Here is a 13,068-nt window from a genome sequence, read left to right on the forward strand (position 1 = left end):
ATCTATCTATCTATCTATCTATCTATCTATCTATCTATCTATCTATCTATCTATCTATCTCTTCATTTTTCAGGAAAGGTTTTCTCTGTGTAGCCCTGGCTGTCCTGGAACTCACTCTGTAGACCAGGCTAACCTCTAACTTAAGATACCTGCCTGCTTCTGCCTCCTGAGTGCTAGGATTAAAGACTTGTGCAATCATTGCTTCGCTCATACTTATTTTTTATAACTTCAAATTTAAGAGGGTGGCATTTTCTCATCTTTCTAAGCCATTAAATCCCACTACACTGAAATTCAAAGCAGAAAACAGTACAGTACAATTACTGGCCTGCCTAATGACCATGATCAAAACAAACAAATAAAACTGCTTTTATTTTAATCTAAACTAGTTAAGTCTTTTATTTATCTAGGAAGCTGAGGCAGAAGGATTATGAATTTGAGGCTACAAAGGAAGACCTGTCTTAAAAAGGAAAAAAAAAAAAATGTTCAAGAGAGAAACTAATTACTCATTTTGTTGGATAGGAAGGTACTTTAGTTCTGCACACTGATGCTTGTGAACCATCCACACTGATCTCTACTGAGGACATGCACCGTAAAGTCCCGGGCCAGACCAGGTGACAAATCAAAGACTGCTGTTATCCTTTCCCCTGAATCTTGTTGTCACCAATATTCAGGGGAAACAGAAAGCAGCCCATGATAACCTACAGAAGTAGCAGAAAAGGCCACTTAAAGCTTTTGTGAAAAGAAATATGACCAAGGACTAAAAAGGCTATTAACATACTATACCAGTGTATCACAAGTCTACTTCAGATAGTATGGCATAAAGATGCCTGCTGCCAAACGTGAGGCTCTAACTTAATCCCTGAAACATGCATGATGGCAGAAAACAAACTTCTCCAAGTTGTCTTCTGCCTATACACACGCACGACTAAATAAACGCACTAAAAGAAACGTTACAAACCCTTAAGAACACGTTTTTCCATGAATTTGTGTAAGACAAATTGTCAATTATATACTTATACTAATTTGGGCAAATTTCCAAGAATAAAAGCAATTTCCAAAGAACCATTAGATGGCACAAATGCTTACCTGTAACTAATACTTCACCTACAAACTTTACTACAATGTGGCGATACTACTGAGCCCCGTAATCTCAACACCGGCAAGGCTATCTCTGTACTGAAACATTCCAGGCTACCCTGGACTACAGAGAGTTCTAAGCTGAGGACTACATGGGGGGGAGGGAGGGGGGAAGAAGGAGAGAAGAGACACCACACAGCAAAAATGTTAAGACTACAAATACAATGTAAAGATTAAAATGTTTTATAATATATACATATATACATATTATAAATATGTATATGGGCTGGAGAGATGACTCAAGAGGCTAAGAGCACTGGCTGTTCTTCCAAAGGTCCTGAGTTCAATTCCCAGCAACCACATGGTGGTTCACAACCATCTATAATGAGATCTGGTGAGCAGACACACATGCAGGCAGTACGCGGCATAATGAGTGAGTGAGTGAGTGAGTGAGTGAGTGAATGAATGAATGAATGAATGAGGAAATGTATGTTATATTTAAGATAATATACATATCAAAATTATAAACACATCTGATCAGAAATATATTTTGAAAGAAAGCTGAATGAACATTACACAGAGTCTGAATCAAGTTTCATTTATTTTCCATCATTATTCAAAAGTCATGACTTGAAACATACTTTGAAACACTCTCTAAGAACAAACTCCCTTCTGAGTCAGATACCACCAGTGAGGCTGTAATACCCAGCATGTGAGGAGAGATAAAACCAAGTGTGAGCAACTTTCTGGTCTCATGAGTAGGCAGACTGTTGATGCTGTCAGATTCAATTGCATCATTCCCCATTACTCAATGCCCCAAACTGCTCCCTGATTGTTAAGGATTTAATGTATTCAAAACCATTGTTTAGGTTAATGCTGAAACGTTCCACAATCGAGTTTCTAAAAAGTAGTACAAGGATTAAAATGCAGTTAAGCCATTACTCAACACTCCCCATGGGGCAGAAGGACTGGACAAAATAACCAATTATAAGTAGGTTTCTTAATTGGTTAATATCTAATCGATGTTATCGCTTAACTTTTAGGGAGAAAATTTGAAAGGCAACATGAAAAGTTAATGGTACTCCTAAAATAACTACTTTGTACCCTTTACTTATGGATCCAATCAGAAAAATGACATCATTATCACAGAACATTTTTTTCCTCCAGTAGGAGTAAGGATCTGTGGTGACTACTACATTCTAGGCAGGCTATGCACTGAGTTTTTACATCAATTTCAGTAAAAGAACAATTACTCTATGAACAAGTACAGCACATAAAATAAGCTGAGGTATAATACTTAAGAATATAAAATTAAATTATGAAGTAGTTTTTTACAATTTTTTTCTTCCTCCACACAATTTTACCTACCTTCTTCTCTGATTAAAAGCCCAAATCTAGTTTTCTTGCATGTTTAATTTCTATTAGCCTGTCGTGATTCTTCTCGATCACTTCCCTAAATAGTAATTTCTAAAGGCATCAAAAATTAAATCTGTTGATTTTACGTAATACTGGGTGTCAGAAAGAGTAAGAATGGCCCCTGAACAACTCTTCTAGCTCCAATCCAGCCACTACCCAATTTCTGCATAATTCACTACATTATGCAGAAAAGGGCTGGCCAAACAATATTTACATTTCTCTTCTCTATGTACATTTTAAAGTATCTGCCTACTAAAGAGAAAGAGAGAATGTGTGTCGTCCATTTTCTTTGTGTTGGCCCTGAGTGAACCTTAGCCTTTGTATATGCTGGGTTCCTAATGCTCTTACACAGTTCTTAGTAACTGTGACAAGACAGAATCACATTTGAAATACTGGTAATTTCCACTATCTTTTAATATTGCTTTGTTTTAAATTGTATGTAACTAAAATGCTAAAACATAAGTAACTGCCCAAATATCATGGATTGTTCGTTCTGAAGTCAACTAAGACATATAACAGGCTGAAATGAAATGTCGCCATGGGAAGGAGAGAGGAAGAAATTTGATGGCCAATTTTCAAAGTTCTCTTAATTCCATCAAAATATTTTTCTATTCCCTCCCTTACAGACTGCTTATAATTTCACATTCAACACTATTATTACTGTCTTAGGCAGCTAAATTGAAGTAGATCTGCTCTCAGTTCCACTGAGAGGTCAGTGACCTCAGTTGCCTGGAGACTGATGGTTGCTGCAGCAGCACCAGATAAATCAGACTAAACAGGCTTCCATTTCAAAGCAGAACACATTTACTACTAGACAGAAACACAGACACAACTGTCTCAGCATGCAGCATATGAATCTAACTGGACTCTGACACACACACACACACACACACACACACACACACACACACACACACATACACTCTTTATGGCCTGAATCCTGGATTACTTGACATTATGTCTTTGTTTTTTCACTGAGTCCCATGTCAAGTGAAATTTTTCCTTCTTGCTACAAAACTCCCTTCGCTACTACTTCCTCCAGCCCCAAACCACTAATATAATGAATGAGAAGAAATGAAGTTCTACTTAACTCAGCCTGGAATTAACCAGAATAATTAAAACAAACTCTTATAAACACAAACAAAAAATGCTCATTGAAAAAGGTTCGAGTGAGACTTGGTCCAAAGGCATAAAGCTATCAAACAGCATATGGATATACCTAAATAAAAGAGGTAAAAGTATTTGAGAGCCATTCTTTCATTTATCCTCTGACCTTCTCTAACAAGCCCTATTATTTCAATCACCCTACATTTCTAGCAAAATAACCTAAAGAAAACCCTTCTAAAGTCATCAAGCTACCCTTATTCAACAAATAGCTAATTTTCATGTCCAAAGATAGTACAATTAATCATCTCAATAACTTTCTATACTGAACTGTTGTTTATTCTAATATTTGGTTTAATTAGAAAGATGATACCACCATCCGGAAACATATGCGTTTTAATAATAAAAAAAAGCGTGTATATTCTAAAGTCCCACAGAGCAGACAGAAACCATACATGTGTATAAAAACTCTAGCCTGTTTTGTTTTGTTTTTGGTCTTTTTGTAATCAGCATACCTAGGGCCTCACATAGGCTAGGCAATGGCTTTACTCACACAGAAATTTATAAGTACCTGCTAGACAAACTAGTGGATTTAAAATTATATTACAAGCTTTCTTGATTTTCAAGATATTACTACAATTTTGAAAGAAATGAAAATAAGATGATTATGGAATTAACTGAGCTGAATGTGGTGACACAAACCTATAAACCCTGAAACTTGGCCAATGGACACAGAGCAATCCAGCTGAGGGGAGGGGAGGGGAGGGGGCTGCCCAAGATAGTTCGGTCAGTAAAGGCAGTTTCCTTCCTATGATACAAGCCTGAGCTACCCAGTCAAGTCTGAGCTTCAGAAAAGCTCCACAAGTTGTCTCTGACATAAACACCCACAGTGATTTGTGTCCACATACATTAAACAAACACAAACACAAATAATTCAAATATATATTTATATACATTTGAGTACACACACACACACACACACACATTTAGAGCTCTCAAACTATTGCCTTTGGAGGTGTGCGTTCACATAGCTTTACAAAACATTTACTCATTTGTGTTACAGGATTATGGTTTTTCTTATCTGTCCCTTGTGCTGACCAGCGTCAGCTACTCAATCTCAGGAGAAAGGCCACTAGTGCAAGGCCTACTTAGCCCGAAGAATGAGTCCAAACACCCTGAGCAACTCAGTTGCCATCCCTTCCTTATTTATTTGTTTGTTTGTTTATTTTTTAAGTAAGAACAAGGGCTGGGTAAGATACAACTCAGTGGGGTAGAGCACTGGCCAGTATATGGAAGCTCTGGATTTAAGACCTGAAAAATAAAATTAAAATCCTATAGACAAAGCTGCATATCAAGCTACAGATCTGAATGTGGCAGAAAAAAGAGACAAGAGGTAAAACATGTATTTGTGACCACTTATCTTCCACTAGGGGGGAAAAAGCTTGCAGTGTATGAAAGGTTCATTCTTCTTTCTTTCTTTTAAATAATGTATTTGGGGAGAGGAGTCATTTTACACTTGGAGATTTTAAACATTCACCATTTATTACTTTATTATGTGAGTAGGTATGTGCACAAGACTGCAGGTGCCAAAGGAGGCCAGAGGGTTCTCCCTGGAGCTGGAGTTACAGGTGGTTATAAGCCACCAGTTGTGGATGCTGGGAACTGCACTCAGGCTCTCTACCAGAGGACACACTCTTAAACCACTCAGCCATCTCTCCAGCCTAGAGCTGTTTATTTTTGTATGTTCTCTCCTGTGTTAATTAAAATAATTTAGACAAAAGATTTTCAAATACTATTTGTGCAGTTTTAAATGTTCTTTAGAAACAAAAAGCCCACACAACCCCCAAATTGATTCACACTTTTTCCCTACATATTTGATTGTTGCTGGAGACAGCATCTCACACTGCTCAGGCTGGCCCTGGACTACAGCATACCTGAGTTGTAGCAGCAGCAGGGGTTACACAGGACGCGGCTGAGGGGGAGAGCGCTCCCACCTGTTGCAAATGCCCAGATGACTGCTGAGGTATGTGAGAGCTAGAGACAGGAGTACTAGATCCTGAGCCAGACACCACGTTTGGAAAGGACACAGCTACATCATTGCTGTTATAAATACCTGCAAACAAAGAAATTTTATTTAAGTATCTTATAATTCAGCAGTCAAATTGGTCACACAGATTTTTCCTGGATCCCTCCCCTAATAATAAATTTAATTAGTGTTTAAAACTATACTAGAATAAGCTAACACTAACTTCTCATAAAATACTTATCTAAAATAACTTAATCACTTTATCAATTAGCAAGTATTTTTGTTAATTAAAGAAACAAACAAGAAGTTAAGCATTATAGGCACTTCTAAGAGCAACTAAAGGTTTTCAAACATGAGAATGAAACCTCTGAAAGCGTGTTTTAAAACCCACTTAGTAAGCCTTTCAAAATACTTAGAAACCTAGAAATCATGACTGAGAAGTTATGAGACGGGAAGAAAGCTTGTTCTAGAAAGACAATGTACGAAATGAAACAGAATGGGGCTGGATTTGATTCCACTAATAAAAAAAAACCCCGATGGCCTTCATGCACCACAGCTTTGAGAACAGAGGTAGCTTCTAGGGAGAACCAGGTATAAGACAGGAGTTTCTAAGTGAACCAGGCCAAGGGAAGAGGGAGAATTAAAATACCACAAGATGGAAGACAAGGTAGTAGCCACTTTTCAATACTGAAAACATGGGGGATAAGATAAATAAGAGCAAACTTGATGGAAACATCCTTTTCATTGCTCTGTCAGAAAAAAGGAAATGGAGACCAATATGTTATTCACTCTGGAAAAGCTAGGAAGAGAAGCAGGGGAAAAGACAAGCTCAGCAGAAACTAGCAGCTACTAAAGAAGAAATGTGTCTTCCCCATTTTATGCTGGTGAAAAGATCAACAGGTAGAAAGCTCTTATGGTATAAAGAATGAGAAGCTCAATGTACATCACTAGTACTCTTACTTTAAAAAAAAAAAAAAAGCTAGAACATATAACTGTAACTCCAGCTCTAGGGGGTGAGACTACAGTATTAGGTTTGGAAGTCTCACTAGAGCCAGCCTAGCTCAAAACAGCAAGCTTTAGGTTCTGTGGCAGATCCTGTCTCAAGAGATAAGGCTGAGAGTGATAGAACAGGGTATCTGACACCCTCCTCCAGCCTGTGAGAATGCGCACAGGTGAGCCTCCACACCACACACACCATACAGGGAAAAAAAAAATTCCCTCAACAACCTCCCACAGCATATAGAGAAAAAGAATCATTTCCTCAACCCCCCCCCAACACAACATAGAGAGAAAAGGAATCATTCCCTCACCCCCCAACATACAACACAGAGAGAAAAGGAATCATTCCCTCAACCGCCCCCCACACACAACATAGAGAGGAAAAGAAGCAGGAATGATTCTGTCCCATAGAAACACTTGATAATGCCAGGAGACATGTTTGCCAATGTCCCAATTTGTAAAAAGTGGGGCATGCTACTGGTACATTACGTAATGAGAGGCCAAGGCTGCTGCTAGCTAACATCTTTTAATGCATGTGACAGTCTCTTGGACAGCAAATTACCTGGTCCAGATCATCAAGAAGTATGGAAGCTGAAAAACCTATAGTTAAACCTGAAAGGAACAAAGGGGAAATGGAGTAAAGGAGAAAGAAAGGAGGAAGAGAGGAAGGTATGGCTCAAGAAAACTTGATTTAAAATGGACAAAGTGGGAAGGAAAGAATTAAGTAGGCTGTAGTTTAAAATTCCTTCTGAGCTTGATCCCTAAAATCCATATTAAAAAGCCAGGCAACTGGAATCCCAGGCCTGGGGAAGTGGAAACAGGCTGGCAGACCAGCCAGTCAAGTCAGGTTGGTGAATTCCAGGTTCAGAAAGAAATCGTCTCAAAGAATAAGGTGGAAAGTGTTATAGTGAGGCACTATCAGCTCCTGGCATCTGCATACACATATGTATCCCCACCATGCTGAAACTATACCTCCTGGAGGCAATAATAATTAGTAAATTATATCAGCTTAGCAATGGGTCTATAATTCCAACAAACATAAATATTGATTCATGCTTATAAAAACACCTATAACCTTCCTCAAGCAAGAAAAATAGAAAATTAGAAAACGTTAAAAGGCTTTGCACATACAATTTAGGTCCTTTTATGATTTTTCTTTTTTTGAGGGGTGAGGTGGGTTTTGAGACAGGGTTTTTCTGTAACTTTGTAGCTTTGGCTGTCCTGGACTCGCTCTGTAGACCAGGCTGGCCTTGAACTCACAGAGATTTGCCTCCTCCTGCCTCCCCGAGTACTGGGATTACAGGCGTGTGCCACCTAACCCAGCTTTTGGGGTTTTTTTTAAATAATTATTTTAATTTTATGTGCATTGGTGTTTAGCCTTCATGTAGGTCTGTGTGTCAGATCTTGGAGGTACAGAGAGATGTCAGCTGCCATGTGGATTTTGGGAGTTGAACCCAGGGACCTCTGGAAGAGCAGTCAGTGCTCTTAACCACTGAACCATCTCTTCAGCCTCCCCATATAATTTTTGAATCAACAGTTTGTACTGGAAAAAAAAAAAAGATTCAGTCATTCTGCAAATACCTGAGAATTCACTGTTTCCCAGACATTATTCTAAGCCTTGAATAGCACTCAAGATATATGGTCTCTGATTTCAAGAAGCTTCGCAGAAATAATAATTACAACAACCTATGAAAGCTACATTAGAGACAGTCCTGGGATGGGGTAGGGTGAGTGCACACAGAGGGCATCTAACAGTCCTGGATGACAGTGGGAATTAGAACTTACTCCCCGAGATCAACAACAGCTCGACAGCAGGTCTCTCCACAACAGAGGACGGTGTAAAGAAGAAACATGTGACAACATCTACAGACATGTGGAATACATAGAGCAAGAGAGCAGAACCAAATCAACAACCATCAAGGTTAAATGCTCTCCATCAGGCACAGTGGGAACTCACTGGAGGGTTTTAAGCCAACTGTTGTGCTCAATCCCGGGGATCAAGCGAAACTGGAGCAGGCTGAGAGAAACTGTGAAGGGCTATTACAGTACTACTGAGGAAAGAAACAGATTCAGTGATGGCAACAGTCCTGAAGAAACATGACAAAGGCCAAGCTCCTAGGACTCGATGGTTAACTGGAGACCATGAACACGGTTCACAATAAGCGGGTGGAAGAACACTTGACACCAGAAGAGCAAGGGAAAAAGGATCTGGTTTCTATGTACTGCTAACTTTGGTGGTAAAGTTTAAAAGCTCAAGGTTTTACATAAACGCAAGCACACATTTAAAAAAAAGTGACTTCTTATCCCAGTCAGAATGGCTATCATTAAGAAAAACACCACAAAATTCTGGCAAGGAGGTGGGGAAGGAGGAACCTTACTCACTGATGATGAGAAGGTAGACTTCTGGAAATCACTGTGGAGATCTCTCAAAGAACTAAGAAGAGAACTGTCATGCGACCCAACTACATAATATCCCCTATGGGATGTCATGTCCACAGTGTTCTAAGTCAGCATACCATCTATGTTTGCTACCGCTCTATTCAAAAAGTCAACAAGAGGGACAAGCCCAGATATCCACCAACAAAGGAACAGATAAAGAAAATGTGGCATATTTACATAATGGGTTCAAGACAGGGTCTCTCTGTGTAGCCTCGGCTGTCCTGGAACTTGCTCTGTAGAACAGGGTGGCCCTGCAATCAGAGATCCACCTGTCTCTGCCTCCCATGTGCTGGGATTAAATAAAGTCGTGCAACACCACCACCACCCAGCAACACAATGAAATTTTATACAGATGTAAAAGAATAGTGAAATTAAAAAAAAAAAAAACAAAAACAACCCTGATGTATCCCAATATAAAAAATAAGCTAAATTCAGAAATACTACGTTGTATACTCTTATGGGAAACTTATTATGTACACATACTTTCCATACATATGTGTGTATGGAAAAAATAGGGATGAAGAAATATTCTTGATGATCTAGTAGGTAGCAAATTCAGGAGTAATAGGAACCATTTCCTATTACATAGCTGAGTTACAAGGTGATTATCAGTCTTGGGAGATTCCTGTGAGTGTCAAAACCTGCACAATCTACATCATGACGGGGATGAGCATGAAGTCCCAGGACCTGAGCTCGGGCTGCACAGCATCGTGCTCTGACCACCACACCTACGCTGCTGACCTGGAGATACGTGTGCATCATGCACGCACGCTCAAGTAATCTTTAAAAACCAGGGTGGAGACAAACCTCAGAGCCAGGGGCAAAATAAGAGTGAAGAATCTTGTCAACCCCAAAACTGACTCTTTGTTGCCCTATGCTATGGCTAAAAAGTTTTAAGTCGTGAATATGTAGAAGAGCACGTTTCACTCAGAAAACTGAATTTTTAGGTTCTATTTAAAAATAGAAAATTTAAGCTGGGTGATAGTGGTGCACACTTTTGATCTCAGCACATGGAAGGCAGAGGCAGGCGAATCTGAGTTCAAGGCCAGCCTGGTCTACAGAGTGAGGCTCTGGGGAGGGGATGGGAGGGAAAGCAGGAAGGAGAGAAAAAGGAAAGGAAGAGACCATAGGATCTATCAAAAACAGACGCTATCCTCTGAAACAGTGACAATCTGGCTCGTTAAGGACAGGGCAGTCTTACTTTAAACCTGGCAGTTTTCATTATCTCTCACTGTGTTGCTCACTCATGCTGACCACCTCGTCCCTATCAACATTGGATTTCCCACACTTCATAAAGACAATGGTCAAAAACAACAATTACAACACCTAGGGATAGTTCTCAGCATGATCAAGGGAAGAGGACCAAGGAAAGAACCTGATGGATTATTACTACTTAAAAGGCAGACGAAAACAGGCTAAAAGACAAAAAACTGAATACAAACAGATCTTATTCAAGCAATCCCACGAGAAAGGGTCAAACAAATCTGTGTGTACTTAGGTGTTTGTATGTGCACCATATATGTGCAGGAGCCGCAGAGGTCAAAAGGTGCCGTATTCCCTGGAACTCAAGTTACAGATGGTTGTAAGCTGCCATGGGTGCTCGGAATTGAGCCTGAGATCTCTGCAAGTAAGTGCTCTTAACCGTAGAGGCATAGATCCAGCACAAAAAGGCACTTCAGAAAGTGGATGATTTCAATAGCTGATTCAACAAACACTAGCTTTCTATAGCAAAATGTATGAAACGGCGAAAAGAACTTTGTGTTAAATTTCTCACAGTAAGCACTTATAATCTAGTAGAGCTTAGGCATGATGGTACATGCCTAGACCCAGAGTCAGGAGGCTGCAGAGTGAAATTACTCCTCCAAAAATGGAGAGAAACTGAATATAGGAGAAAAAGAACAATATGCAGCAATTTACGGGAATGTTTTTAGATTAACAGTTAATGAAATGCCTGAACTTCAAGGTATATTAAAAATATAAAATGTTGATTCCCTAGACCTTTGTGCATGCTTCTGGCTATGTGTGTGGAGGTCAAAAGTCAGTACTGAGCATCTTCTACAGCGCTCCACCCTTTCTGGACAGTCTCTCACTGAGTTTAGAGCTCACGGAAGCAGCATGACTAGCTTCCAGCAATCTCCTAGAATCCTGTCTAGGCTTCCCCGATACTGGGATTACAAATGCCTGCATCCTGTCTTGCTTTTTACCAGGGATCTGACAGGCCCAGCATACACTTAACCAACAGCCTAAGCACTAATTACTGAGGTTTTGATGGTGAAAAGCACATCATGCACAGAATATCCAACATTTAAAACTAAAAAGACAAAAGTTAGGAAGGGGAGGACTGAAATCCAAAGAGTACAATTTCTTTTTGAAGGACAAACTTCTAGCTGAGATAAAAATTGAGTTTAATGTTCTAGCTATGTGATCATAATTAAATTACTCAAGTTCTCTAGGTCTCCATATTATTACACTTACTTACACACACACACACACACACACACACACACACACACACACACACACACAGCTACCTTAATTTGAGAATGCCCACTTAAAGGCTTTAGCAATATAAGTTTCAATGAATGGTAGCTATAGGCAATTTAGACTTTAAGTACTAAAAATTTCCAATTTTAAATTCTAATTATAAATTATAATTTTCTCATCCACTAATGCCCTTACATACCATGAAAGTCAAAATTACTATCAACCATATGCAACAATAATCACAAAAGTACAATACTGAAAAGCAAAACTGCAGTGAATGAAGACCTTCAATTTTTGAAAGTTTGTTTTGATATTGGATTAGAATGTTTACATAGATTACACAGATCAAGTGCAATCCATTAATCCTACTTTGGAGCCATTTGTGAAACTCAGGTTTTTGTTATAAAATACTGCAACTCAAAATATTCTTTTCACAGACACAGATTTTACTCACCACCGGTAAATTTTCTGTTGTCTACTTTGTTTTATTTCTAAAAGGGGGAGAGGGCGCTGGAGACGGCTTAGAAGAGTGCCTGTTCTTGTAGAGGGCCTGGATCATTCCCAACACACATTTGGTGGCTTACAACCATCCATAACTCCAGCTCCAGATAATCTAATGCTTTTCGAACTTCTGCAGGCACCAGGCGCCCATGTGGCACACACATACATGCAAGACAAACGCTCATACACACAATACTCTGCAAGAGCAACAAGTGCTCTTAGCTATGAGGCTATTCCTGTAGCCCCACCAACACCATTTTCTATTATTTACTGTCATTCACTTTCCATTTTTTACAAGTATTACAGTTTTTAATCCAAATCAATCTAACAATCATTGAGTTCAATGAAACTAAATTCTACAATGCATAAGCTCTAGAAAAAGTCTCAAATTCGAGAACAGAAATGATAATGCAGAAAGATGCAGTGGATGTAGTAGCATGTTGGTCCCCATCCGTTCCTCTGTTAAAAATTAGTTCTTAGTAAGTACTAAGAATTAGTTTGGAGCAGAAACAAAACTTGGAGCAAGGAAAACAGGATAAAATTGTGCTCACCAGGAATATGCAGTCCAATTAGGAAGACAAGCTTACAAATACATAAAAACACACTCCAACTAACTAGGATGGACAAAAAAAAAGGTAGATTAATAAGAGCAAAATAATTAGAGGTCTAAAGATGTTGCAAAAGTCTTTGCTGAGATTCCCAGCACCATATAAAATCAGAACGGGATATGTGTTGGCACGTGCTTATAAACTTCTAGGAATCTGGAGCCAGACCCAGGATCATCAAAAACTCGAGAACATCTTCATTGTCAAGGTCAGCCTAGGCAACATCAGACACTGTCACAAAAACAACAAAGTAAACTAGAAATCAACAAAATCTATCTAAAGAAATATAATACCCTGGAAAGCAGAGGCAGGCAAATTGTGAGTTCCAGGCCAGCCTGGCCTACAAAGTGAGTCCAGGACATCCTAGGCTACACACACACACACACACACACACACACACACACACACACACACACA

General features: G+C 39.2%; 1 protein-coding gene across 6 annotated transcripts in view; it reads right to left on the bottom strand.

The window, feature by feature from the left end:
• Mllt10 (MLLT10 histone lysine methyltransferase DOT1L cofactor) overlaps positions 1-13,068 on the bottom strand; it is a 138,437-nt gene that overhangs the window by 16,824 nt on the left and 108,545 nt on the right. For all 6 annotated transcript variants that reach the window (XM_055593711.1, XM_055593713.1, XM_055593712.1 and 3 more), the window contains one exon: positions 5,532-5,710. In XM_055593711.1, the coding sequence (XP_055449686.1) occupies positions 5,532-5,710 (179 nt within the window). The remainder of the gene's footprint in view (positions 1-5,531; positions 5,711-13,068) is intronic.

This window comes from Psammomys obesus, unplaced genomic scaffold, assembly GCF_907164565.1.
Source record: "Psammomys obesus unplaced genomic scaffold, mPsaObe1.curated_primary_1811, whole genome shotgun sequence".
NCBI lineage: Eukaryota > Metazoa > Chordata > Mammalia > Rodentia > Muridae > Psammomys > Psammomys obesus.